Source organism: Cynoglossus semilaevis, chromosome 10 (genome assembly GCF_000523025.1).
Source record: "Cynoglossus semilaevis isolate Cse_v1.0 chromosome 10, Cse_v1.0, whole genome shotgun sequence".
Taxonomy (NCBI): Eukaryota; Metazoa; Chordata; class Actinopteri; order Pleuronectiformes; family Cynoglossidae; genus Cynoglossus; species Cynoglossus semilaevis.
The window spans coordinates 9185171-9212744 of NC_024316.1; the positions used below are offsets into that span (position 1 = coordinate 9185171).

General features: G+C 39.9%; 1 protein-coding gene across 1 annotated transcript in view; it reads left to right on the forward strand.

Annotated features, from left to right (window-relative positions):
• The window catches only part of agrn (agrin), a 252515-nt gene that overhangs the window by 149274 nt on the left and 75667 nt on the right, over positions 1-27574 (forward strand). The window contains exons 5-8 of the mRNA XM_025059195.1: positions 9139-9363; positions 11348-11572; positions 15156-15362; positions 26970-27191. Coding sequence (XP_024914963.1) covers positions 9139-9363; positions 11348-11572; positions 15156-15362; positions 26970-27191 — 879 coding nt within the window. The remainder of the gene's footprint in view (positions 1-9138; positions 9364-11347; positions 11573-15155; positions 15363-26969; positions 27192-27574) is intronic.

Genomic DNA, 27574 nt, shown 5'->3' on the forward strand with positions numbered 1-27574 from the left:
ATAAAAAATCCATCACTTTTTTTAAGGATTCTTATTTGTTTCTGTCTCTCTGTTATTTTCTTTCTACTGTACACATTATGTGTAACCTACTCTAACCTTGTTAAGCTTCGACAAACACTGTATCAACATTCCATTTCTCTGTAGACTGAATAGTTCAGGCCCACATCAGAACCACTTGATGGTCCGTCATGTGATTTTCTTTTTCTTTGACTTTTTCCGTAATTAAATTGTGCTGAGTCTGACTCTGGGAAGATCCTGAGGTCAGACCAACTCTTCTTTTTCACAGATATGTGTGTGTTTCTCACTCCTCTTCCAAGAATTAATTGCTTTATGAAATGCACACACACTTGCTGTGTGTCTCTGCTGCAGATGGTTGCCAAGAAGGAAACCCTATCGATCTCAGTCATTTTTATTTACCATTCGCTCTCTATAAATGTCAGTACTTTCTGCTCCTGCTGGAACATCTCCCTCTGTCTGTCAAAGTACCATAAATAAAGTCTGGTCATATTAGTCGTGGGCTTCTTGTCATTTGGTGAAATTATGTCTCAGTCTAATTAGGAGTTAACTCAATCTGCTGCAGGATACTTTGTCCTCCTGACGTACTTCAGGTTCATCGGGTCATTTCAGAGCGATTTATCCTTTATATTTCAGAAATGTGCCGTAGTCCCGGAAGGTCAGTAATTTGAAGTAGTGGGAACTCCTCTGCCTTTGTGACAAATAAGCACGTCCGTCATCCTTTCTGCATGACCTCATATAATGAAGTCCAGTTCTACTCAAAGTATTTCTTTTTGACAAAAACTGGCCAGGGCAGAGAAGAAATTTAGCAACTCTGGAAAGAAAACGGGACAGGACAAGAAAACTTTGTTGCTGTGCTAATGATTAAAACCCAGACTGAAGTCTGATGTGAAAAGCTGTTGGAGATGCCTAGGAAACGTGTCCTTAAATGTTTCTGTGTTCAAAATTGGACCCATTTAGAAACTACAACATCGATCTCTGACTTTTCTGACCTTTGCCATACACTAAGATAAAAGTTGGAGCTTCAGTGTGTCTGGGAGTTCTACGGGGCAGAAAAGAACTAGAAAAAAAAAGATGTGAGATGATTCTAAAAAGAAACTTCAAACATTTCAAGCAGAACTGAAATCTTACAGTACTGCTCATTAATCAGTGTTGATGGCAAAATCCAAGTGTGATTGGCTAACACTTCACTAACTCTGAGTGCTGCTTTTGGCTCTGCACCACTTTTGTTTCATGCGCTAATTACATAAAAACTTCAGTATCATATGGCACCACTTACCCCACACCAGTCTATGTTGTTGTTGTTTAGGTGTGACTCTGTGATGGGAGTTCTTAATTTATAATTTCTGTTTCTGTCACAGTGTGGGCATCATGTTGCTTTGCTCATTGAACTAAAGACATGGAAAAAAAACCCAAAAACAGTTCTTTGGTGCAGCACCACTGTGGTGCAAATGTTTTCTGCACGGTTTAACTATGCTAAGTGAAGCATTGGATCTCAGGGATTCCTGGTGTATAATGGAATTGACAACGATATAAATGCATTATTGACTGTGGGTGATCCTTAAAGAGCTAAACAAACCAGCAGCTAATCGTGTTTTCAGCTACAACCGCTGATTCCTTTTGGCAGCAGAGTTCCTACGTTGCTTTACAGGAGTCTCCCTCCTAATCCAAGAGGCACTGTTCCCGCTGCAGGCGCTGGAACTTTTTCAATAGCTAATATTGACATCATCTGACACCTGATGTCACTGATGTGAGACCCTGGGGTTAGAGAGACGGTTAGTGTTGGTAACTTGTTTAATGGATTAGTGATTTTAAATGAACTGACTTGCAACACTGGAATTATGTGGAAGCTTTAACATTAGGTCATTTTCTCCGTTTTTTTTTCATTTGCCTCTCCTGCAGATGGCGCTATGAATGTCTATTCAACACCAGGTTTTAGGTTATCATGACCAAAGAAAAATGAAAATGAAGAGAAATAGAATTTAACTTTCTGTATAGCTAGCACAGCCAGCTGAACAGAAAGTGAGCGGAGCTTTGACACCAATAGCACATTTCAAATAAAACCACCGTCTCTAGCTTTCTGGTAAATAGTCTGATGTTAAAATTCTTCCAAACTACTGACATTGTTGACCTATTTAAATAAACTGCCCATGAAGGGCAGTGAGACACTGAACTGCAGTAGAAAAACACAACCCTGGCCTGCCATTATTAAGTACCACATCACTCGACATCACATATTCATGAGTCACAAAACCCAATTAAAAATAAATATATAAATAAAACAAAAATATTTGCTTGTATGGTTGGTTGCAAATTGGCTGCAATTTTAAATAAAAAAAACCCATTATATTAAAGTTCATTTTTATATGACTTGTTGACTCATCACACATTATTTCATTTTTATATATTCATGACTTTACTTATTTGTCCCTTTGCAAGGTGCTTGAAGTGGGCCTTGAAAACTACTGGTATTCAACCTAGCAAATATTGTACCATAAACCATGTCTGGCCCTGGAGGAAAATAATTTTCCCTAAAGTTGTTTAAACAAACACAGAGCCTCAGGTTTAGCAGATGAAAACCTTTAGTAAAGGTTGTGTTTATAGGAGAATTAAAGTGGTTCCTGTGAAATCACACATTGTCCTTTGAAAGAGCCACACATCTCTGCCCGTGTTTATCATAAATGCCACAGCCAGACGGTTTGATACCATTCTGGCTTTTTTCTGTCACTCAGCAAAATAAATGGTCTGCGCGTGGTTACGCAGCACTCCTCCACCTGAGCTCTACTGCTTCTTCTAAAAGCCAGAGATATTTGCTGCTGCAAAGTGACAGCGATGAAACAAAATGGCCTATTTGGAAATCACGAGACCTCACTCAAGTGCAGCAATTTGCCATTTTATCATCCGTTATTTATTACATCTCATTCGTCGTGTTTCACTTTCCTTTTGGTTGTTTTTTTGTCTGTACAGATAAAGTGCGGCTTTTGTCAGTCGTGTTTTAAGTTGACCAAGCCGTGAACATCTGGACTCTAATCTGTTCAAACCCTCATAGAAGGCTACTTCAGCATGAGTGTGACGAGGAGGACCGGAGTGATGGGTTTTTGTTTTTTTTTGGCATCTGCTCTCATGGGTAAAACTGTGAGGCATGTAAACGAGAGCAGCAGCTGCATTTGAGAAGGGCTCTGAAGAAATACATCAAACATTTAGAAACAAATCATCTTCAGCGTTCACGCTCAAAACTCTCTTTCTGTGTGTGTGTGTGTGTGTGTGTGTGTGTGTAGTAATCCTTTGGCCTTCCTTCAGTTCCTGCCTCCTGCTGCTCATCACTTGTATCTGGCTGCACATTTTCATACATATTTAATTCTCAGATCCCCGTCCTTGTTGATCTTGTGTCTATATTTTGTTTGTTTTTTTTTTCTACCATTTACTGCCTTTCTTTCCTTGTCTGCCCCCTTCCTGACCCTTCTTCTTATCACCCCTCCACTAACTCCTCCACAGCATGCACCTGCTCCTATGATTAAGTATTCTTTTGAGTGATGGTCCATGGTTTTATTCAATAGCACTATATTTAAGGCCATCAGAAAGACACGCTATTTAAAGTTAACACTATTTTAAATTAATACAATTTGTGCAGGCTATTTTTCTTGTTCTTTTTTAAAATTCTCCTACCTTGCTGAACGTTGTGAAAATCTTGCATGCTGTAGAGTTTAGGATAGAGTCAAGACACTGTTTGATCAAAGAAGCCTTTTGATAAACATTTGTAGTACTTAGTATTACCACTAGATTATATTTTTTCACTGGTGTCACTGTATTTTGCATTTTTATTTTCTCACCGGAATTGTGAGTAGGTTTTGTGCATGTTCAGGTGTGCCAACTAGAAAGAAGGTGTCAAAGTACTAAACATGGCAGTAGCACTGCATGAATGATGGAAGTGCATTTCAAATGTACAGCTCAAACACCGGGACTTGGATATGTTAAACAATATGATCATAAATTTCTTGAATTTGAATTAATTTTTAAGGTTTGATGACAGAAATAGATGCATTTCAAGTCGACGTGGCAGAGCTTTCGATGGTGGTGATTAAAAAAAGGTCAATACAAAATGCCAGAGCAGTCAGCATGATGTTAAATGAGATGAGTGTAGACGAATGGTTTGCTGGGACAAATTCATGTGATTTCTACAGAGCCAGTTCCTATATGAACTATTTTAACATGTAATTTCAATTCCGATTGATAATGAAGTTTAGTTATATTGTGTATTAATGCCTTTAATCTTGCGATGTAGAATTTCCATTCCTAATAACCCCCAATGTCACTTCTCTCTCCTCTCCCACTGGTCACGCCCCACATGCACCAATATCGCATCATTGCATTTGATTAGCACCAACCCCCCGTGCCCTCTCTTATCACCAGCAACACTGCAGGTAGTGTGCGTACACACACACAGACATGAACACACACTCTGCTAGTGCCATGGCAGTGAGACATCAGGTAAAGCCAGCATGGTGCCGACAACTTCTTGTCCCTAATGAAGCATTAATAAACTGCGGCACAAAACAGTGGATCAGAGAGCAGCAGAGGGTTCCACCTGCTCTGCTCTCCTGCCAGAGGAGGAGATCAGAGGGGAGAGAATCACTTTCATCCCCTATCCCCTCCTTTGTCATCCCACCTTATAGCAACATGCTGCTCTTGGCTCTTGTGATTCTGTGCATTGCAGTGTAAAACGATACATTTTTTATTTGCCCCAAATCATTCGAAGCCCCTGCCATGTTGATGATTTTCTTGCCTTTTTTCTCAGAATGACATTATAACTTTTTTTAATCTTTACTCTGCATAAACTTTGCCCTTGGCCTGAACCAATGGTAAAAGCTGACACTTCTAACCCTGTCCCTTGCTGGAAGCCTTCTTACCTCTGCAAACACACTTCAGAGCAGAACAGCCAGACGTTCGTCATGGTGTGAACCCAGTGCTACTCACCTTCAAAGCTTGAAGCTCAGTGAAGATATTATTCATGTTGTACACGTTGGTGTCTATTCAGGACTTGCCACAGCACAGCACGCAGATTTATAAATTGGCATATGTGTGGTGCAGTCACGGTGCGTTCCCATTGGGCAGACAATGCCTCCCATCTCATCCAAATGAAGCAAACCTGCTGAGCGTAGATATTCCACATGGTGTGACCAATCAAATGCTGCACTTCTGTGATTAGAAGAATAAGTGTTGAGTGAAAACAAGCAGGTCTAGTCGTAAAGAGCAGGCTTTAAAACTTGATGGATTTGGAGACGTGAAATAATTAAATGATAATCTATTTTTTTATGCAAATACACAAACTATTTTTCTTTGTGGTTAGTTTTCCTTCAGTCTGTTGAAATTGGCCGATTTTCCCCTTGTCATCTTAGCTGACGCAAGGTTAGCTAACATTGAGTGGTAAATGTGACATCTTCTATAGTCTGTTAAGCACACAAGGCAGCTAGCTAGCAGCTTACTTTTGCCAACAGCTGTGCTAATAACTTTAGCTAGCAGCTAAAGTTATTAGCACAGCTGCTGGCAAAAGTAAGCTAAATGCTACTGAGTACAAAAACTATCTGCACGTACTTTCTCTTCCTATTCTTTCTCTTCCTTATATGTTTGTTCTTCCTTACTAGCGCTTGACTTTGACATCAGTAAGACCTTGCTAATGTAGGGGATTTCTGAAGCCTTTTGGGGACTGGACGTTACTGGAACAGCCCAAAACCAACCAGAGGACTATGGTAGTTGAGTCAGACTACTGTCTGCTTGTACACAGGAATAAGAACAGTAGTTCACACGGTAGAACTGTAGGCTAAAGTTGTACCCATTATGGTTTAATTGTTTGCAACCAGGTCTGTAAAGATGGATGTGTGCAGATGCTACTGGTGAAACCTCATTTTGTAGACACTTTAATGTCACTTTGTGATCTCATCTCTCCATCTTTATGTGCTGCATATCCCTTATCTCATTAACTTCACATTTAAAACCCCACTTAGCTTCAGCCTCTCTCCAGTGAGGTAGACTAAAATAATTAGGGATCAGGATCATTTTAATTACACAGACTCATCTTCGTGGACTTTCTCACATTTTCTTTCATCTCCTTCCTCTTTGTAATAATAAGAAAACACTGGCCCGAACTCTGTTTAAAGCACTGTTTCTTTTTTGTTTTGCTTGTTATACGGAACACACCCACCCAGACATTATAAAAGATGAGTCTGAGAGGGTTTGTTTTTGTTCATCATCTCTAACAACCCATCAAACCTGAGCTTTGTATCCAAATTGGTCCTGTTAGCATTCAAATGAAGATCCGACCCTCCTCACGCCTCCTTTTCTACCTAGCTCTTACGTTGCCCCTGCTCCTCTTTCTTGTCATTATGGCAGCTTCACTCAGAAGGGAGGTAAAGGAAAGAGAAGGAGGAACATGGCCTATTATAAAGTCAGATCATGAAGTATGGGGTTGGAGGTTTGTTTAATCATAAACACGCCCCCCCATCCACGCCCTGTAAGCACGTATGATAACTGTGCTTCTTCTTCCTCTTCTCCGTTCTCATCATTCGTGGCTGCGACCGGTGCTTCCAACTGAACAACGATCATTTTTTAACACCATATTGGCAGCGACAAGTTTTTGTTTTTCTTCTTGTCAGGACACATACATCAACTCCCAACTAACAGCAGGTGTGAATAAACTGCATTAGCTGAAGGTTGTTTCTGGGGCAGATGTGGAAAAAGTACAGAGGTCGTCTTCCAATCACATCTTTGAACCTAGACTCTTGTCTGTGTGCCAATGTGTCCCTTGACACTTTAGCTAATGAATAAGCAGACATGCACCTCCGTCCAGACCGGGATAAATTTAACTTAAAAAGAAATGCTATGCTAAAAGATAGTATGCTTTGGGCTTTGTCTTCTGATCCCAATACATCACAGTTACTGTAGTGCCTGATTTGTCCACCTGGAGGTGGACAAATCAGTCACTGTAGTGCCTGATTTGTCCACCTGGAGGACACATGTAGCCTTTTTATGTGCAGCTTAAATCTTATCAGCCTTTGGTGGGAGCTCTGCTAAAGGCATCTTGGTGGAGGTAGTAGGAAGTGTGGGTGGTCGACATACAGTCACTAGGGTAAAAGTTCAGGTTTCTTAAACCTAAGCTGAACCCAGCTACACTTCATTCCAGTGTTTTTGTTTTGTTTTGTTTTTGTCTGCCCAGAATGACTGATGGGTAACCGGTGTATTTCATTTTGAGTTGTGCATCGATTTTCCTTACGCTGGGACATGTGTTACTGTAACTACTACTGCAGCAGAATCAGAACTGGGTTTTACCCTTTCACTCTGCTCTGTATCCCTATGTCTACAGCAGGGGTCTCAAACTCCTATGAGCTGAGAGCCACTGCTGTCACTGTGGTTCTTGCATAGACGCCACATTCAATGGAAAAAAAAATTACCATTGACAATCATTATTGACATCCCAGTTTTGGGCCAGATTCAAGGGGGTTGTAGGCCAGAAGTGGTCCATGGACCAGGGGTTTAAATCCCCTTACCCAGATATTTGCACCCTGCCTCAAATCAATGTATGGATTATTTGTATTTAAGACAACTGAATGCCAAGGTTGTGTGTTCTTGTAAATGCCTCTCAGGAGCACAGATATGTGTATATTGTGTAGTGAGTGTGACCCAGTAAAACTGCTGCTGCTCTGACATTTACCTGCTCTGGGAGATGCAACACATCTGTTACTGCATCGCTGTTTCCCACAGGTCATCAGTGTCTCATTGTTCTTATGATTAGACACAAATTGGAGGCCAAGTGTGAGAGTCGTTGTCTGGTCCACACTGGCTGCCATCGATGCCTCACAATGAAATATGATTTCAGCAAGTCCACCTTCATTTTAGGCTCCTTCTAATACTAGCTGTAATTTAGCGCCTTGTCCTGAAGTTCTGTGTGAGGTGTGAATCAGTTACAAAGTTGTAGCTGGAATAAAGCATATATATAAGCATATATATATAATAGAGGGAGTTAGCTAATGAGTCTAATGCACCAAACTTCAAAAGAGCTTCACAGGAGAGACTAAAGGAACTGAAGGAGGAAGAAATGTGTCATAGGAACGAAAAGTGTGGTGGGTACACTGTGATCAAGGGTACTTCTGATAGCTACCCCGTCACTTTGCTCATTCATAATAACTTCCTGCAAATATTCCAGTCTCTAATTAAGAAGGCTGTAACAGCCTCCTGGAGGCACGTATTGGTTGTACAAAGAAAAATAATTTCTTTCTCTTCCAAATGAAAAGATTAGAAAGAGAAGAAAACAAACCCAAATTGATAACCAAGAGAATTTGAAATCCAATATATACTCTCTGCTTTAAATAAAATTCATTGATGTGGAGTGTATAATATTAAACATGGTTAAATCTATTCTAAAAGTGTCAGACTGAGGAAATGAGAAAGCTGCTGCTGCTCCGTGTCCTTAACTGGTAACCCATGTTTGTCCGTGACAGTCATAAATATGTATCATGCTCCAAAAGGACAGTGATTTTAATCTGATGGCCGCCTTTTTGTCAAGAATATGAAACCCAAGAAAAGCTACCATCGGTGGCAAAATTAGAAGTGGCTGCCACCTCTTCTTCTCTGGAATGAGAGTCTCAGCGTCAAGTGGCACTGTTTAATTAGGGTGGAAACAAAGACCCGGAGGTGAGGTGATACCTCTCTGCCTCCCTCCCCTTCTCTCGCTCAGTTTCATTTGTAGAAAAGTAAATATGCAGAGGGTCGTTATTCAGGCGTGGTGATGAAAGCATGCTCCGGCATAGCAGAAAGAATGTGTTATGAATGCAAAGCTCCTAATTCAATTCACTTTGCCTCAAAATGAAACACACCGTGGATGAGCAGGCAGCAGTGGCGGTTTGTCTTCAACCAGCGGTGTCAAGTGTTCCTCCGAACTTAGAATAAACTTGTTTTTTTTTGTTTTGTTTTTTTTTAGTGCACCAGCAGCCTCTTGTTATATTTGATGCACTCAGGTGCACACCAGCAGACTGCAGCATCCTGGAGAAGTTGACAGGTGTGCTCTTCAATGTAACAGCTCCTCAGATTTTTAACAAGTGTTGTTTTGATGTGTTTCCCCCCTCTCTGCAGCTCTGAAAGACCCCTGCACTGAGGTGACCTGTAGCTACGGCAGCACCTGTGTCCAGTCATCAGACGGCTTGTCGGCTAAATGCATGTGCCCCCTCAGCTGCGAGGGCAAGCCTGAGGAGACGGTGTGTGGCAGTGATGGGAAAGACTACCGCAACGAGTGTGAGCTGTACGAGCACGCCTGCAAGAAACAGAAGAACATACGGGTGCAACACCAAGGCCACTGTGGTAAGACATCACTCTGTGACCTTTTACAATATAATAATATCAACGAGAGATGTTTTTTTATTCTAACATGTCATATTCTATTTACATACCTTTAAAATTTTTAACCGTTTTTTCTAAGTAAAAGACAAAGCATACTCAACCTTAGAAAAATTTGAGATTTTCCAAATTTTTTTCAGACAAAATCTGAGTTACACTACAGTACAGTTACAATCTTTTTATAATGTTTGATTTTATTTTATTTTTTTAGGTGACACCAGCAAACTGGGGGCCGTGATATATATTTAATCATATATATCATATATTAGCCGCTTCAGATAATTCTCATTTTCACTTTAATCTACCTCTGACTTTTCCATCTCTTGTCTCTTAACCTTTTAATTAACAACATCCATTTTCAGTCAGCTATTCTCTAAAGGGGTGCAAATGGCTGTTAATACGGTGGTAAATAGTTGTATTTCCTCTAAGTAGATGCTGATTCCTGTCAATTTAAATTAAATTAAACCAGGTTTTTTTTCTTATTATCTGACAATTCCTGTTTACTCCTTTGACATCAAGGTTTCTTTCCTTTTGTGGAGGAAGATCAGAGTAAAATAAAAGCAGACAAATGCTGTCTCTTAGAAGCAAAAGCCTCCAGGTCGCTGGGCAGTGAGTGATGGATGTGCTGGTCTGCTGGCAGAAGGTCGGTCGTATAAATCCCGCCTGTTCGGACCAAAGTGACCCGGGTTGCTCAGTGGCCCCTTGGGAACAGGCTGAAGCTCAAGAGACCAGCCAGTCCTTATGGGCCCCTAAATCTTAACACAGCCATTTCATCTAAAAGCCTTGGTTATTTCAAATTGGTGGCTCCATCCAGACACATGCAGTTGATTTATCCACACTGCTAGGTTTTGTAGCAAACTGGCCATTCTTTTTGTAATTACCCTACTTGTTCTGCTATGGGAAAGCATGGTCCTGGAAGCTGTTCTTCTTGGTTAATGGGAGGTAATGGTCTTTCTCACAGATAATGGTCTGGCCGGCGGGTGAAGAACTGCCATATGCAGAAACACTGCATGCACTACGATAAAGCCCTGCTTTGCCTGGTTGCCTGTCTGCTTTGTATTCAGCTGATAGAGGACAGTCTAAGGCCTTACAGTCTTCCACATCTTGGAGGTCTTTGCAAACTTCTCAGACCCTATTCCTTTTTCTGTCTTTTCTGTGCCTAGTTGTCCTTGATGGTTCTTCATACAGGCATTTTAAATGACTTGCCAGAAATTCACTAGTGATGTAGCTGTCATAGAGATACTTTGTCTTCCCACATGATAAAAATGCAGCAAGGAGGATACAACTATTGCTATTTTTAAAGGTGCAACACTCCCTTTACATTTATCTACCCTCCACACAATTCAGTTATGATTATTGGCTCATACAGCTGAATATGTGAGGCCAGACCGAGGAAGGAGAGTGGTTACTGGGAGGAAATCCAACCAAAGACTTTTCATTCATCGCTCTCTCTCTGAGCAGTTCTCAACTGATATCATCACAGGCACAGCAGGGGCTGCTCTTCATTTACTCTCCTCTCCTCTCCAACCAGAAATCAGCACCATGGTCAGCTCAGCCTAACTAATAACATGTAAAAACAGAATCAGCCATGGATTAGAAGTTAATATTACCCAATATACACAGTTAACAGTCACCCATATGACTAAAGTAAGATTCATTGTTATTCTCAACACTATTCTACTCTGGGAACATTACTCAAAGGTAGCAAAGACCTTTGGGTCACCATATTCACTCCACATGATCATGAAAATATATGTCAATCAAAAAGCAATTGTCACCCAGGTAGCGAAGCAAGCCCATGTGAGGGCTACATTCACATGTTGACTGGGAATTTAGGAACTTTGTGTTTTTGTTATGTATTAGTATAAATGTTGGAGACATTATCAAGGGTATATCTGTGGTGTAAATATGCCTTCTATCACATCTTCTTCAACATCTTCCTCCCCAGACCCATGTAGAGACAGTGAGAACAGTCTAAACACCCAGTGCAGAGTGGAGCCTCTCACCCGCCAACCACAGGTGTACAGCGTCCCGGGGTCATGTCCCCCGGACAGTGAGCCTCTGTGTGCCAGTGATGGTCAGACCTACACCAGTGAGTGTGCCATGATGGCAATGAGCCTGCAGAAAGGAGTCAAGCTGAAGAAGATCCACAAAGGAAAGTGCAGAAGACTTGGTAAGAGCCTTTGAAGAAAATCTTTTTCATTTGCTATCTTAATATTTAACTATTAGCTTTAAGCTATCTTTTAGCTAATGTTGACATACCTTGTAGGTTTCTATCCCAACACTAGACATTTTCCTTGCATTTTTTTGGTTGTTTCATGATTGATATTTTTACCTCTAAAGTGTTGTAGTTTTGTAATTAAAATATGCTCTTTGTGAAGCAGAAAAAGGAAAAAACTGACAGTAGGAAAGAATGAAGGTCATTGCAATTATCAGCAATCTAACCTTCAAGAGCACTTAACATAATTTCAATAATAAGGTCAACTAATCGAAACGCTGAAATATGTGCAGATGATGCACAAATCTTATGCAGGTTTCAAAGGTGTAAACAGTGTTCAAGAAACAAAAGGTGACAAAAACAGTCGTAGAGCTTACTGTACTCATCATTTGTTAATGTTTAATCTGAAAGAGTGAACATCATCTTCAAAGTGTAACCGTATGACACTTTAGGGCACGGAATATAAAAAAAAACACTCGGTGGTTGGGGTGTGTACAGTATCTGTGCCAGCCTCAGTGGCCTCCTCCAGCCTGATAAGAGCCCCCGGGGCTGTTATCTGTGCTATTAGAATACTTGGTCTAAACCCAAGTCAACAAAGAGCTGTCAGCTTTTACTGTACGTCTGATAACCATCGGAGGAAAATCCAATTTTCTGGCTAGGGGGTTTTCAACAGCGGGTCCTGAAGTCGCAGCTCTGTTTGTTTACAGCAGTGATGAGTGGAGACACTGAGACCTGTGACAACATCAATCGACATGATGAGCTGACTTCTGGACCCTCTTTAGGAGAAATCTCTGCCTCACTGCTGGCTTTTTCTGAGAAAGATAAAAAGTTTGTTTTGTCATCCGTGTTAAGAAGAGACGTGTGTATGTGCGTGTGTGTAACAATAGATCACACTACGCCCTTCCTCAAATGAGAGAATAATTCAATCTGAAACTGTGATCCTTAAAATCATGGCACTTAAGCACATTACAAATTGGTGACTAATGAAAATGACCATTTCAACTTGTAACCATGACATTGCACATCCTTGTAGCATCCCGGAATATACCCTTTCCCACTCCCTCTCTCTCACACACTCACTCACTCACTCACAGCAGCCATGTAATTAAGTGTGGCATGACAGGCTTTAAAGAAAAGACAGGGAAAGAAAATTGAATTGCTGTACAAATTTGATCCACTGATCAGGAAAGAAATAAATTCAAACTGCCTCCAGAACAGAGGCCCGCTTCAAATTGGATTTTCTCACTTCAGTGCCAAATTTTCCATTAAACATTCCCAGTATTTCTTTCTCTTTTTTTCTTATTTTTTACAGTACATTTCTGCTCAGTGAGTCAAAATGTAATGAACATAGTGGTTAAGACTTTATTCTTAAATTAATTAGACTTCATTCTTACAGCTTATGTTCAAGTTTCACACACAGGGAAACCTATTATTAGAGTTATATTGAAATAAAGCAGAGCTTCATGTGTAACAGATGGAGAAAAAGGCCAAATGGTGAGTTTTAATAAGTTTTGTGTGGCCCACAGTTTCTTTCTTGGTGTTGTTAGCCCACTAGCACTGAAGATTATTCACTTCATAAAAGGAGATTTTTTTTGGCAGCTGTTTAAGTTTATCTTATTGGTTTTTTTCTTCCAGTTTCTAAAAAGTTTTATCTAGTAACTTCAGCTTTGCTTCTTTTTTTTAAATGTATTTTTTCTACATTTGAGACATGTTTGGCTAACATTCCATGATTTTCTGGCCAAATATGCTAAAGTAAAGGCCATGGTAAATATATTTATGCTGTATTTTAGCTAAATTGAAGCTTTTGAAATATATAACTTAACATATATATGCGCATTATTCTGTTGATTATTTTAAGTTTGTCCAGCATTAGTTAAAATTAATTTTGCAAAGCTAAAATATAGCTACTTCATGGCTAACTTGGCTAAGTAATATTCCTTCTTTAACTTTTTAATAATATATATCTATGCATGGCTAGTCTGAGTTAGGCTCTGGCTTTCTTCTGATTATGATTCAGGAATGCTAACTAGTGTTTTTTTTTACAAAAAGGTCTACTTTAAACTTTATTATATCTTTTTGTCATTTGAGGTTGTGCTAACTTAGCAAACGTTTACTCTCTTTCTTATCCTTTTCTTGTTTTGTAAATCTACTCACTATTTAGTACACATTAGTATACAATTTAATTACACTGGGAATTAACATTGATGGCACTGTTTTTTCACAGCTTCACATTTCCCGCCTTTTAATTTACTTAGGAGCCCTAGCATTAGAATAAAAGCAGCTACATTGTTCTTAACTCAGTATAGATTGCTGCATAGTACGATTGTCCTTGATGAATTGGCTCCTACTTCTGTGTATCATTATAAATGAGAAACAGCTTAAGTGAATGAATCCTTTAATGGTTCCAAACTAATGGACTGGCACCAAAGTCATAAATAACCCAGTCCCCTCTTCTGCTTGACCTCTCTCTTGTCTTTTTTAATTTCCAGAGTAGTGAAGAGGCTCCTGATTCTCAGAATTCTCAGACTTTTAATCACAGTAAACACACATCGGTCTCTGCTGGTTGTTTAACAGGTGCTGTATATGCACAAAAGGATTAGACTCAGCTGTGGAAGAAAAGGCTCTTTAGTTTTTTTTATATTTTTGGTGAGCTCTGTCTGTGACATCTGTCCAGTCTAACATGTAATTACCGTTTGGATGAAAACGGATTTATTCCTCCATGCGTGGACCAGCAGTGTTGCGCGGCAGGAAGAACAATCAGCTCTTTGTCAGGACTCGGCTACCCTGAAATGTTGTTTCTTTTTCACGCCTGCTGACTACTTCTGTTGTCCGTCACTCCATGTTGATCTGTCACACTGTTATAAAATTGGCCCACAGACCCGTGTCCTCACAGGCCTTATCAGTGCCCACACAGACAGGCCTCAGAAAATGGCTTAATAAATGATGGGTGAAATATAAGAAAATGTATTAGACTTTACCATGCATGAGGAGCTACTGTTGGATGTTTTACAATTAGACTTAGAGTTGTTAGATATTTTTACTGCTTGTCTGATGAGGTTAATCTTTAATATAAATATCTAATCAGCCATTTCAATGGCAGCAATATGGTGTATAGAGCTATTAATGCCTACTAAAGAGTTGAAGAAAGGTGATATAGTAGTAGTTGAAGCTGAGCGCCTTTATTGCAGAGCTCCACTGCAGCATATTAGTGTTAGCAAATTCTCAAAGGAAAATATGTGGCTGTTAAATGAATTCCTCCCAGACTCGGTGTCCATAATGTAGTGGCCATGAGTGTGTTTAATACAGAGCCAGAATTATTAACTGCAGAAACGAAATAGCGAAGGGAAAGAAGTGGACAATGCACAGTATGAATGACTCGGACTTCTTTCCATTGAAAGTGAGTCAGTGGAGAGTTCCTAATAAATAACTGAAACCTAATATGTAAAAACAATGGAGAATAAAATATTATATAACCATAACATTTGTTTAGAGTAAAACCACTTGCTGAACTCACCTGTTTGCACTTCTACATTTCCAGAGGAATGTAAAGAGGAGTGTCTTTTCAACGGTGTCTGTGTGGTGGAGCAGCTGAGCACCCGCTGTTCCTGTGACCCAATCGAGTGTGACGGCATCTACAAGCCCCTGTGTGGCAAGGACGGCCACACCTACAGCAACGACTGCATGAGACGAAAGGCGGAGTGTGTGAGCAGGAGCCTCATCCCCATCAAGCATCTGGGGCCCTGTGGTGAGTGAAACTGAAGGACAGGGGTGGGGGGCTAATGGTTGAAGCCATCTTTTAAGGGGTCTTTGAACATTGTTTCAATTCTATTTGTCCTCCTGTCTGACGTCTTCTCTCCCGTGTGTAATCTGATCTTGTTTGATCTATGTCTGTTGTCTAAATTGTACCGAGAACTGTCCGGACTGGTCCAAAAATGATGTCTGAAAAAGGGGGGGAGTGGGGTGGTGGTGACCTAACTCAAACCGACAGGATGTGTGTGTGCCTTCCTCCACTCAACTCGTTCGCCTCACATTCATCTTCTCATCCCTGTCATGCTTCATGTCTCACCTCTGAAAGAAAACACACCCACCTCCATTTTTCACTCTTCCTCTAATCTGTTCCTCGCTCCTTCACTTCACTGTGTTGGTTCTCTGTCACCTCTGTTTTTTCCTGTATAAAAAGCTATTCTTTCTGCTTTCAGTGCGTCACTCAGTCAGTCTGTCTGTCCGTCTGTCTTTGTCCCTGTGACCGTCTTCCTGGCTGTCTGCTGCAGGTAAAAAAAGAGGCCGCTCAGCCCTGTGGGCGACCTAATCAGGTGGAATCCAGCGGGTCAAAACCCTTTTCCTGTCTTCACGTGACCCTAACAGGAGGGAGTCTTGTACTGATGCTCTTTGTGTGTCTCTGTGTCGTTGTGTTTGTCCTTTTTTTCTTCTGTTTACCCTCCTGCAAAGATGTGTGAACCATGAGGTTGGAGAAGTCTTCCTTTCTCCGTGCTCCCTCTGTTCCTTTTCTCCCCGTCTAACAAAAAAGAGCTTTACTCTGTTCCTGACTGAACACGCTGCTCACCCTCCACTCCTGTCTTTAGTGCATGCCGTCCTGTGTACCAACCCCAACCCTCTCTCTGCCCTCAAAACAACCCTTGCTCATCATCGGGACTGTCTCATTATTGCCTGCACCTGCTTGATAAATGCAACAAGTAATATTTTTACGCCATCTGTGTCCCTGAAAGTTGCAGTACAATCAAATTTCAAGTGCAGTTTGTCGAGTCCAATCGAGCTCCTCACATTTAATCATAAAAGCAGCGCCAATAAAAACCTAGACTTTATTTCCACAGACTTTGAAAAAGAACTGCACAGATTAAACTTTTGAAATGGGTACACTTTCTGAAAGGTAACGAAAACTGATGCTGACAACAAGTAAAGCAGTAACATCCAACACAGATTCCTGATATTTGTCAAGTGAAGCCCAGCTTCATCAACCCCATCTTAGTGGCTGCGCTCTGGAGGTCTTTATTTTACAGTCAGTAAAGTTTAAAACCAAAATCATTGGTATTATGTGACTCGCGCATTTTGAGCTCATAAAATGAATGTAACCCAATCAGAAGTATCATTTTATTCAAAGGTTTCCTCTAAACTCTGACTGGTGAAGAGCATATTAACTGAACAGAGTGGAAACAGTTTATGGTTTCATTTTAGAGATTTCAGCGGCGATGCTCATTGTGTTTATTTTTAATAGCTTCCGCTGATGTCGTTATCTACCGCTGGAGATGTTTGCTATTTAAACGAGCCTGAAAAGCCACAGTCAGCAGTTCTCCACATCCTTGAAATATTGCCTTTTTTCTCAGTAGCACGGTTTAAATTCAATATCATAATTCTTTACAAAAGTAGGACTTAATGTGGCAAGAAGGAAATGAGAGGAGACCCCTCACAGGGTAAAAGGAGAGGCATCATTCTTTCACCCGGGGAAGAACAATGACAATGTCCACTTTATTTAATCTCCTCATTGATTAATTCTGTTCTAATTAGCTGTTTTAATTTCTCAACCTCTACCACAGATGAACGAGCTAACTGTAATGGTACCCCAGTTAAAGTCCGATGTGTTGTTAGATGAAAAGGTAATACATTTTAAAAACCGTCTGGCTTCAGCGTCAGTCGTATCCTTGGTAGGAAAGTGTTCGGTTGCTACCTTAGCTTACTACAAACTGCCGGCATCTCATAAAAAAGGAATGAAGTCGGATATGATTCAGTAAATAAATATTATAGAGCAAGAACCTTGGCTGCACACACTCCAATATGTGAAAACACTTGGCAGAATTGTCTATGATGTCATTAAATATCTATACTGTAGTAGGGTGATGACTGTTGCCCAGAGATGACACACACCTACATAGAGAGTTTATTATGTATCTACATGTACGTGCTCAAACATCATTTATCTGGTTTCTCTTTTATTCCCATTAATTTTCAATTAATTTCTAGCATACTTATTTTTAGCCTTTTAGCTGCACTGCCTAGCCTAACCTTGAGATTTATTAGTACAGACTTTGATTAAAGTATGTTATTGGTATTGTTTGTATTGTTGTTAATACACTGATTGCAACCAATCATATCCGTTAAATTAAAAATCATTATTATGCTAACGCCTTAGATAGAATTAGCTTTTTTAAATTCTCGTGGATTTGGGTTAGGATGTTTGCTTTGTGTTCGGCTCTACCTTATGCTCCAAAGACAAATGTAAAGCACAAGCCTCTGTCAGCTTTGGTCACAAAACTAAAAAACAAAGTTGGGACCAGATTTAGATTTAGAATCATTTTTAATACACATTTGTTTTGCTTAGCCGCCAAAAACCAGATCAAGCCAGTTTTTTCACTGATCAAAAAATGTATTTCATCTTCTGTGGAGAAACATTGGCTTTAAGTCCCGTCCAGTGACAGTCCAGCAGGCATATTTTTGACAGCCCAGTTATGTAATTTTCCAGTTTGGTCATTAATTCCTCTTATATAAACTGTTCAAGCAAACAAATGTTATCCAAATTAGAAAGATAAATGTATTTACTCTGCATTGTGGCAGGTCTCCACGGTCCTGTGTCCTGTCATCTTTGCTTTGATAATGACGGTGTTTAAAATTTAAACAAACCAAAGAAATAATACTTAATTCTAATTAAGAGAAAGGACTCACTTTTTATAAAGTGTTTTTGCTTGAGTTTAAAAAACACATTTATCATTTTAAGCGCTCCATCTTCTGCTCAGTAAAAAATCTCAGTAAAAGCCTTTGTTGTTGGTACTCACTCACTGGTTGAGTTAAATATACAGTATATTTTCTTACAGTATGCACTTTTTCTCCTCTTTTTATCCTCCGGCCCCTTCCCCACAAATCGCTGCAGTCATCAGTGAGTGGTAGAAGGTTTCTTTAATGTCTGTTTTTTTATTGACATTTGCATATATTAATTCCAAAACAGAGCGCCTGAAACATTGCCATCCCCCTCTAAATTCAGCTTTAATTAAACATCAAAAGAAGCCAGCAGGTGCCCACAGAGACTGTCTGACAAACGATATGTGTGCAACGTGTGCACATTTGTGTTTGTTTTCTGTTTACGTCCCTCGTTTTATTTCAAAAAATTTTAATACCCATGTTCGAGTCAAAGTACGACAGAGGTCCCTCCCATCAAACACACTGCCTAATAAGCCCGGAGATGAAAGACACAGGAGGATGCTAGCAGTGTGTGTGTGTGTGTGTGTGTGTGTGTGTGTAGTGCACAGATACTATATGACTATAGATTTGGGGACCCTTTGTCTTTGTGGGGACATTTGTTGGTAAAAACTATTCTCTTAGGAACACTTTGTCCTTTTAGGTAAAATATTATTGGTGTTTTGACACTTTGTTCTAATGGAGACTTTTTTGGTAAATACTATTGTGGTGGGGACATGTTTTCTTTGTGGAAACAAGTAATATTTTTTGGGGGGACACTTAATACTTGTGTAGATTTTTTTTGGTAAAATATTGCTGCGACACTTTGTCCATTTAGGACACTTAGCACACTTGTCCTTGTGGAGACATTTTTGTTAGCTACAGAAATAACCAAAATATTTTGTGCAGATTTATTTTTAAGCAGGAATTGATGCTGAAACTACAATAATTGAGTCAAACCAGCAATATCCTTCAGGTCTACATTTAAGGCTGCACTTTTGCAGCCTAATATCTTGGATAGATTTCTTGTACATCGTCTATTATGTGTCATCTGTCCTCTGAAAACTCTGACGTCTCAGGCATCAGTCAATAGCCTCCACTGATCAAGGCCCACTACTACACAGACAGTGTGTGAGTGGCAGCCCTGTAGCCCATTGTGCTCCATTGTGCCTGCATTCTGACAGTGACTGTTCTATAGAAAAGAACTGCATCATCACAGTGTGGTCACGCACAAAAACACACATTGAAGCAGGAAAGAAAGTTTGAGAGCCTAAGAAAAGGAAGTCTTTGATAAATGAAATTATCATTATTTGATAAATAATGATGTCTTTTTTCGATTCATTGGCTGAGTGGTGTACGGGACAGGCTGATCGATCGCCCTGCCAGCTGTCAAACGGATAAAACTCCCTCATTTTGACACTGTCATAAATCTCTTCATGTCGCATACGCACACACAAACACGCACTCTTCCGGCCAACCTTTGATAGTGCTGACGCTCACAAAGACATTGTCATGCAGGGAAGACACCCCATGATGTCCTGACCACTGTCCACTCAGAGCGGGGGAACAGACTGATTGATATCTGCGGCTCTTTCTTTATGGACGTGCGGGCAGAGCGTTGCATTTAATTGAATGTCTAATATGTGAGCAGACTCACAGATCTCGCTGACGCCACGTGAGTCAGTGAAGGACTTACTGGAAGAGCAGATAGAACAAGAACTGCTGGGAATAAAAGGATGAATAGGTCTGCAAAGGTGGATTCTGGGACAGAATGTGAGTCAGACGAGATGATGCAGCTCCTCTTTTCTTTGATACAGTCTCCTAACAAACCTCAAGCCGCGATAGAGCATCTCCATTATTGCTATTAGAAAATTATTCTACGGACCAATGTCTAGCTCATCCTAAACTAAATAAAAAATGGACATTTGTTTGGAGACAAATGTGGTTTTTGCCCATTCTAGTTGTAGAAATGAAAGAAACAAAGAAACAGATCTGTGGTTTCTTTGCAAGACAGACCTGGACTGCAGGCAGGCCAGTTAAGCAAATGTGGGCTTAGACATGGCTTTTTCTCACACAATCACAACACAATCTCTTAGATCTTAGAATATGAACATATGCTTTCAATTGTGTTAGAAATTCTCTTATATTGGACATAATACAGTAATGAGCCATGCAAGGACAGAACCTTTGGTGGATGTTCCTGCTCTTCATGACCCAAGCCCCACGAATCCACTTTATACAGAAAGCTGCCAGGAAGTTAGACACTTTAAACTAATTCACTTTTTCAGTATTACTTATAGGTTTCTAATCAATAAACTAATTCACTTTTTCAGTATTACTTTGCTTTATATGAGGCAAAGTCAAAGGCATTCATAGGTTTCTAATCAACTTCCCCATAAAGAGGTTTATCAACTTGCCTGGAAACGGTCTTTGTATTTTAACCATTTTGCCAAAAACATTTTAACACATAAACATTTTAACAACCTACAATATCATCACTGATCAAGGCTAATTTTCCACCTCCCAGTTCTACACTGCCTTCAACCAGTGTTTGATTATTAAGATGGAAAAAAATCCACTGTGGCTAATTTGATTGTAATTCCTTTCAAGTGGTCTTGATTAAACATCTCACTCAGAGAAACACATGAAAAATATTTTTAGACCAAAGCGATAAAATCATGTTTTTTGCTCATTCCTCCTCAGCCTGTCAGCTCAGCAGGAGGTCACCACAAACTACGGAAAAACTAGCGTGCAGTGAACGAGCTGTTTGTAACAGGACTGTGATAATTATTCTGCTGTGCCGTGTTTGAAGGATCTGGCAGGGGAGGTGTTTTTTTGCTCGAATGATTTCAAGGCTTTATTTTTCTATTTATTGTACACTACTAAGATTAGTCTGTATTTATAAAAACTGGCATAGAAAATCCAAGTAGGAGTGAATTTCGACTCTAATATCATACATTACTTTTCTATAACTACAGATTATAAGCTTAAGAATTTTTGAAAATCTAACCTCTTGTAAAAGAAACCATGCCTTAACAAATGTTATTAAAGCTCAAACTCTGCTGGTCTGAGTGCATTTGTTTCCCTGTGTCCTCGACCTGGGTGCTACATTCACTTTCTTTTGTTTGTGTTGGGTTTTTTTGGCAACTTTTTTACCCCTTGCATTATGGCTCCCAAGCGTAAGGCAGACGTGTCAAGATCCTCTTTTTGACTCTATCTGATGCTGTGATGCTCTGCCTATGGGTCAGGTTTGAGTCCATTCTGGTCTGACATTTCCTAGGTTTTTAATTCGACAAACAAGCAAAGAAAGTTTATTATCATTTTTTAGTTGTTGGTGGTTTATTGCAGCTTGCATTCTAGCCAGGAGTGGAGCATTTTACTGCATATTCAGTAGCCATCGATCAATACGAAGGTGACAGCAGGAGTGTGATAGGTGTTCACATCACTCCCTGGAGCCTTTTGATGGAGAGACACCTTACATTAAGTGTTTTAGAAGAATATAAATAAGAGAAAAGTTCTGAAATTGATAGTTGGGCCATTCACGAAGATGAGCAATAGCTAAAGGCAAAGAGAAAAATACATCTATCAAGTCATAGAAGAAGAATTTTCTGGGTAAGAGCCATCAGAAAATATTAGGCATAAAAGCATTCATTTTGGAGAAATATTCTACATTCAGACGAAGCTGCGTACAGGGTATGTGTCAGCGCATGAGCTAAAAAAAAAAAAAGAAACTACAGAAGTGTCGCCTTCGGAGGTCAAACCAGAATCAGTCATCAGATACAGGTATTGTCATTGACAAAGAGCTCTGCAAAGCACGCAGGGGGAAAAATCAGTCACCTTAGGTGCCAGGACTCTGTGTGAAATATTTGATCATTTGCATGTTTATTTGATGAGCATCTCTGCCTGTGTGCTGCTACAGTGATTGGACTCACAAACAGTTCTAACACTGGAGGTTTGAGCTCATCAGTGCTACTTTTCTTAATCAAGTTAATTAGAAGAATTGCTGTTGGAGCCAGACTAACGGCAGTGAGGGACCGATGGTCTACTTAGTGCAGCCCTCAAGCTGTCATGGAGTAGAAATCGTTGTGGAATGTGGGTCAACAGGGTGTCAGAACTGACTCAAGTCAACGAGAGTGTTTTAGGCTGGTGGGCACTAAACATTCAGGCAGCAGTTCCCATTAACATCTTTGATAATAATCCTGGTTTCTTTTTAGTTGTTCTTCTTAATGAAGCCTCAGATTAATAATATATTTGCCTTTTGGTGTTTTCTTTTTAATAGTCAATCAGCCACTGGGAGTCAAAATCACGAGAACCAAACTCCAAGCAGAAATAAAACACTAATATCAATCACAGTGGCACAGAGGAGACTTCTGTCTCTCTTTCAAACCAAAGGACCAAAGTTCTAGTTGTGGAAGTGCTAAACTATAGGTGACAGTCATTTACACTGTATCTGATCCAGAGAACTTGTCTTTGGGTCAGATGTAGAGCCACACTGTTGATTTCAGCTCATGAATCTTGTTTTTTTTACTCTTACTGTATGCCTTCATCCATCTTAATAAAACAAATAGCTGCATTATCCCCAAATTCCCATAATGTGTTCAACTACTATTTCAAATTTAACATCGTTAGTTGAGCTAATTCTTTTGGTTCTTAACCGAATAAAAGGTTTTCTTAGGTTCAAAGAGAAGCAACACTTTTGAAACCATAGTATGGTAGAATTCATTTAAACAGATTATTGGAATAAAATAGGAAACAGGATGAAACAGAATATAAAGTTTAAGTTTAAATTTCTTAATGATGTAATGTTTCTAAAAAAATCACCTTCTTTATTCTACATCACATCACTGTTCTTTGCAACACCATAGAAGATTTACATCACTGGATGAGACAAACAGCCCTTTAATGTCAGCTCACCTCTGATAGGTACATGTCACTAACCAGAGTTCCCTGCTTGACTCGCCTTTTTTGTCTTACATTTTTTGGTTGTCTCCGTTTCAGTTGTAAATGCACGGAGTAGCTTCAACTCCCTTTGAGCATTTCATGAGTATTCAGAGGCAGACAGAGATAGCCTAGAGCTGTGCCTTTTGCTGTATGCTAATGTAGCCTCTTCACTTCACCTCCCTCTCCCTCGACTAATACTGTACAGTAATGTTTTCAGTGTGGGGGATGAAGCAGGAGTCGGATCAAAGGCCCTTAAGGTGAAGAAACGGAGGGCGGGGCTAGTCACAGATTGGTTGTCTTCTCCCCTATTCCTGGAGTTCTGCGTTGTACTGGTTTGAGGTTGTAGGTGATTGTTTCTGAAGTGGAAATACAGTCTTTATGGTTTTCTGTTTGCAAAAAAAAAAAAAAAGCAAGTCTAGCTGGTTGACCCTCAACTAGCATGAGGGTGGGTGGTTAGTCAGTGTGAGCACATGGCTTTAGACAAATGAAACCACTGGTATGAGTCTGACTATATCCACTTTTTTTTAAAATACATCCACACATTCACACGTTAGCAGAATATATTTCTCAAAGGGACACGTCTACTTGAAGCTAGCTAGCCAGACAGCTAGAAATGAACCAAAAACGTTGTAGTTTCTGCAACAGAGCTGTTAAAATAAGAGAATATTTGCATGTCATTACAGACCATGGACAGTTTCTGCTCACTGAGACAAAATTTTATATTTATTTTTTTAAAAATTCCCACTATTTTTTAACTGATGCTGAAGCATCCTTAGCCCAATATAAATCTACTGGTTCATATTTTATCTGTGATTTTTTTTTCTTCATTTTTCCTTGAACTTTTAACTTCTCTCCATTCAACAAACAAGAAAGTGTCCTTATAGGAGTATTTTTGCCTCAACCTCCCAATTTATCCTGTACCTGTCTGATAACAGCATGGATACATGCATGAGAAAATAGACTTTTTTGTGAAAACCAAGGACAGAAAGAGAGCTGGGACGTCTCTGTGAACACTGTCCCAGTCCCACAAGCCTTAGTGGTGACAGGCTGACATTTCAAAGCTTCTGCCAACATCCAAAAGAAAGCAGCTTTAGTTTTTAACTGTGTCATAAGATTTTTATACAAACTCTATATTCACTTCTTTCTCTTTCTCCACTTTTCCCACTTAATAATAGCAGGAAGAAATTTTACCCCTAGAGGTCGGAAAGATGTGGAAAAAGAAAAAAAAAAGAATAGTTTTGGGGGTTCTTTCATCTTTTTATGTCTAGCAAACAAAGAGAATGAGAGACAAAGGCGTTATCACAGACTGCAGCTGTGTTTCAGAAGCCTGTCTTTGGAAAGTGGTCTGGTGAACTTTTACGGAGGCCAAGGTTGTGCAGTAAAGCTACGATCACAAGCTTACAAGTGTTAGACACTGGCGCATTTACACACATGAGATCTTTTTTGGGAGAAAAAAGAAAGATCTGAAAGAATCAATTTTGTTTGAAACAATGCCAAATGTAGCTGCAACGATAAACAGCTTCAGTATTTATACGCCATCATCTGGCTCATTTAAAACAGAAGCTTGGCAGTAAAACAGAGAAATCTATTGTTTTAAGATAAAGTTTTTCATGTGACGATTTGAAGTCTTAGTATCTTCCAGTGCGTAGATTTAAACAACTTGACTTGTGTACGTTTTCACCCAGACGTTCCACTACATCAGTTCTGACACACTGGTGAAAAACATTACATATTTAGCTTCCATCTGCTGATTGCCTGCCAAGATGTGTTATATTGGACAATGATGGCAGATCACCTCCTGACCCAGTTTTAGGTTGTTATTTTCACCTTTGCCAAGGTGCAAATTAAACACGTTTCAGTTGTTTGTGTACTTGTGGATGAGTATAAAGCTTTAAGAGAAGATGTCTGTATCTGTATGGGGAGGGGCACTCATGGCACGAGCTTTGAGACTCCTCCTGCGTTGGGTTGTAATAGCTCTGGGTTAGCATACAGGTTTGTTTTGTTATTTGTTTTCCTTCCCAATCCTATTTTCACCTCTTCCTTTCTGGTCAGAAGGTCTGACTCTGGACAGTTTTCTCAATTTATATATTTGAGGTTTAGGATTGTTACGGTTCTAACTACTTTTCCGATAGACATATAGAAATTATTTTGTGTTTCTACCAAAATGATTGGCTCCTTTCTTGTCTGCTTTAATATAGCCATAGAGTTGGTTTTACTTCTTGTTTACAGTCTTTGACCATAAGTACCAGTAAAAGCCTTGTAACCCCTTCATGTTGTTGTAAATGACATCTTATCAATACTCATATTAACATATTTGTTGTCAAGTTGATGCTAATGTCTCCTATGTAATTTCCCCTCACTGTAATTAGAATACTACAAGCTAATTACCTCAGTCTGTGTTGTCAGTTGTTAATTTACCCCCAGCATTGTGCCTTATGTAGAATCACTACTGAATAGTTTGAAACTGATAAATGAATCATGGGGCTCTGAGCGCACTAACTCGACCCCCTGTGATGCAATCTAATCTTATAATGGTCACAATAATGATAGCGCCATGGGTGGTGTCATTACAGGGGCCAGTTTCCATGACAGCAGTCCCACCCCCGTCGATGAAGAGTAAGACAAGAGAGGGAAGAAGTTGCTTTGACTTTTGAACCTCCTTCAGAAATTATCTGAAGCCTCTGATGACTTTTTTGTTCTCTTGATCTGCATGTGCACCATATTTAGCCGAGAGATCTTTCCCTTGTGCCTGAACATTTCCAAATGAGAATCATCGTGGAGCCAGTCTGTTTTCTGTCGCTTGCTCTTGACTTGAATGAGAGTGTACCATTGTTGTACAAATTGTCAAAACCTCCATTTTTAAAAGAGGTCCAGCAAGGTTTTCCACTAAGGCCACGTCCTATTTCCATTGATAAATACAAGTACAGACCATTGATGAAGTCAGGATGGACAGTTGTGATCAAATTATAGACCATGTGTAACCTAGTTCCACTCTAAATCAAAGTATTTTTGTTATCCTAGTTTCTGCCACAAATGAGGACCAAAGGTACAGAATCCAGTTCTGGTTTTAATGAAGTGAAGCTGGTGTTAGTCCATAAAAAAGGCTGAAGCAGACACCTCTCTCTGATGTTCAAATTCCATATCTGCCTCTGCCCAGGAGCTTAGCATTTTGTGAATTATTAAGCAGAGGACCTTTTTTTTTTCTTTGGCTGTTTCCTTTCTTTTTACTCTCCTCCCTAGGCTTCTCGCTTTTCTGCATGTCAGTTCAACCAGTTTTTGCAGAAACAGTGGCTCACTGAGATGCAAATAGCAGCCTTTGAAGGAGAACTTTGGCAACGTCAATTAATCCTCTCATTTACTAAGGAAAAAAGACAGACTCTGCGGCCGTTGTTCTAAGGCTGCTTCTAAAGGACCATGGTTTTTTCTGCTGTCCCCATGCCTTAGGATTCACCCTGCTCTTCAAAGAATCAGAATATATCAGGAGGAGAAACTGAGGCAGCAGAGGTGTCACAGGAATAGGGCTGTGATGCATATTCCATTATATCCCTCCCCCTAACACAAACCATCAGTTCACCGTCCAGCTAATCTCTTAACTGACTTCCCTGTCACTGATGCCCTTTTCCAGCCTCAGACCTTTCTCCAACCTCTAATCTAATTTATTCCAGCGTTGCAGCTACTGTGGTTTGTCTAACTCTGCTCTTTATTTCTTGGGTTGATCGGCCTTTAGATCTCAATGTACCCAGCCCGTGTTTGGAAAAGGTGTGTGATCACGGGGCAGTGTGCGTGGTGAAGAACAATGAGCCGGTGTGCGAGTGCCCAGAGGCCTGTCTGCAAACGAACGACCCGGTGTGTGGATCTGACGGCCACAGCTACGGCAGCCCGTGTGAGATGCGAGCGATGGGCTGTGCACTTCAAAAGGCCATCCATATTCACCATAAGGGACCCTGTGGTGAGTACCAGCACACACTAGTACCAAAATGAAGGGTCTGCTTAAGGTCAACAGATCAATGTAGTTTAGTTTAACTTATTATAGTAAAATAAAGTAGTAAAATTATTGATATAGTCCAGTTCATGTCATAAAGTTCCTGTTAGCCTAACACTAAAACATGTATTTTTAGTGATTATGTTGTGCCTGTAGTAGTCCTAACTCTACATTGCTCTTCTTTAATTAATAATTTATTAGCATAAATCTTGCAGTATATATATCACACTAATAGTCGGGTTTTTGACATGCTAATAACTGTACACTGAAAAGTCCAACAGATGGTGTAAGCCAAGCTTTCATAGCACGGTCACTTATTTTGGTCATGTATTAAGTTCTCTTGCACATGA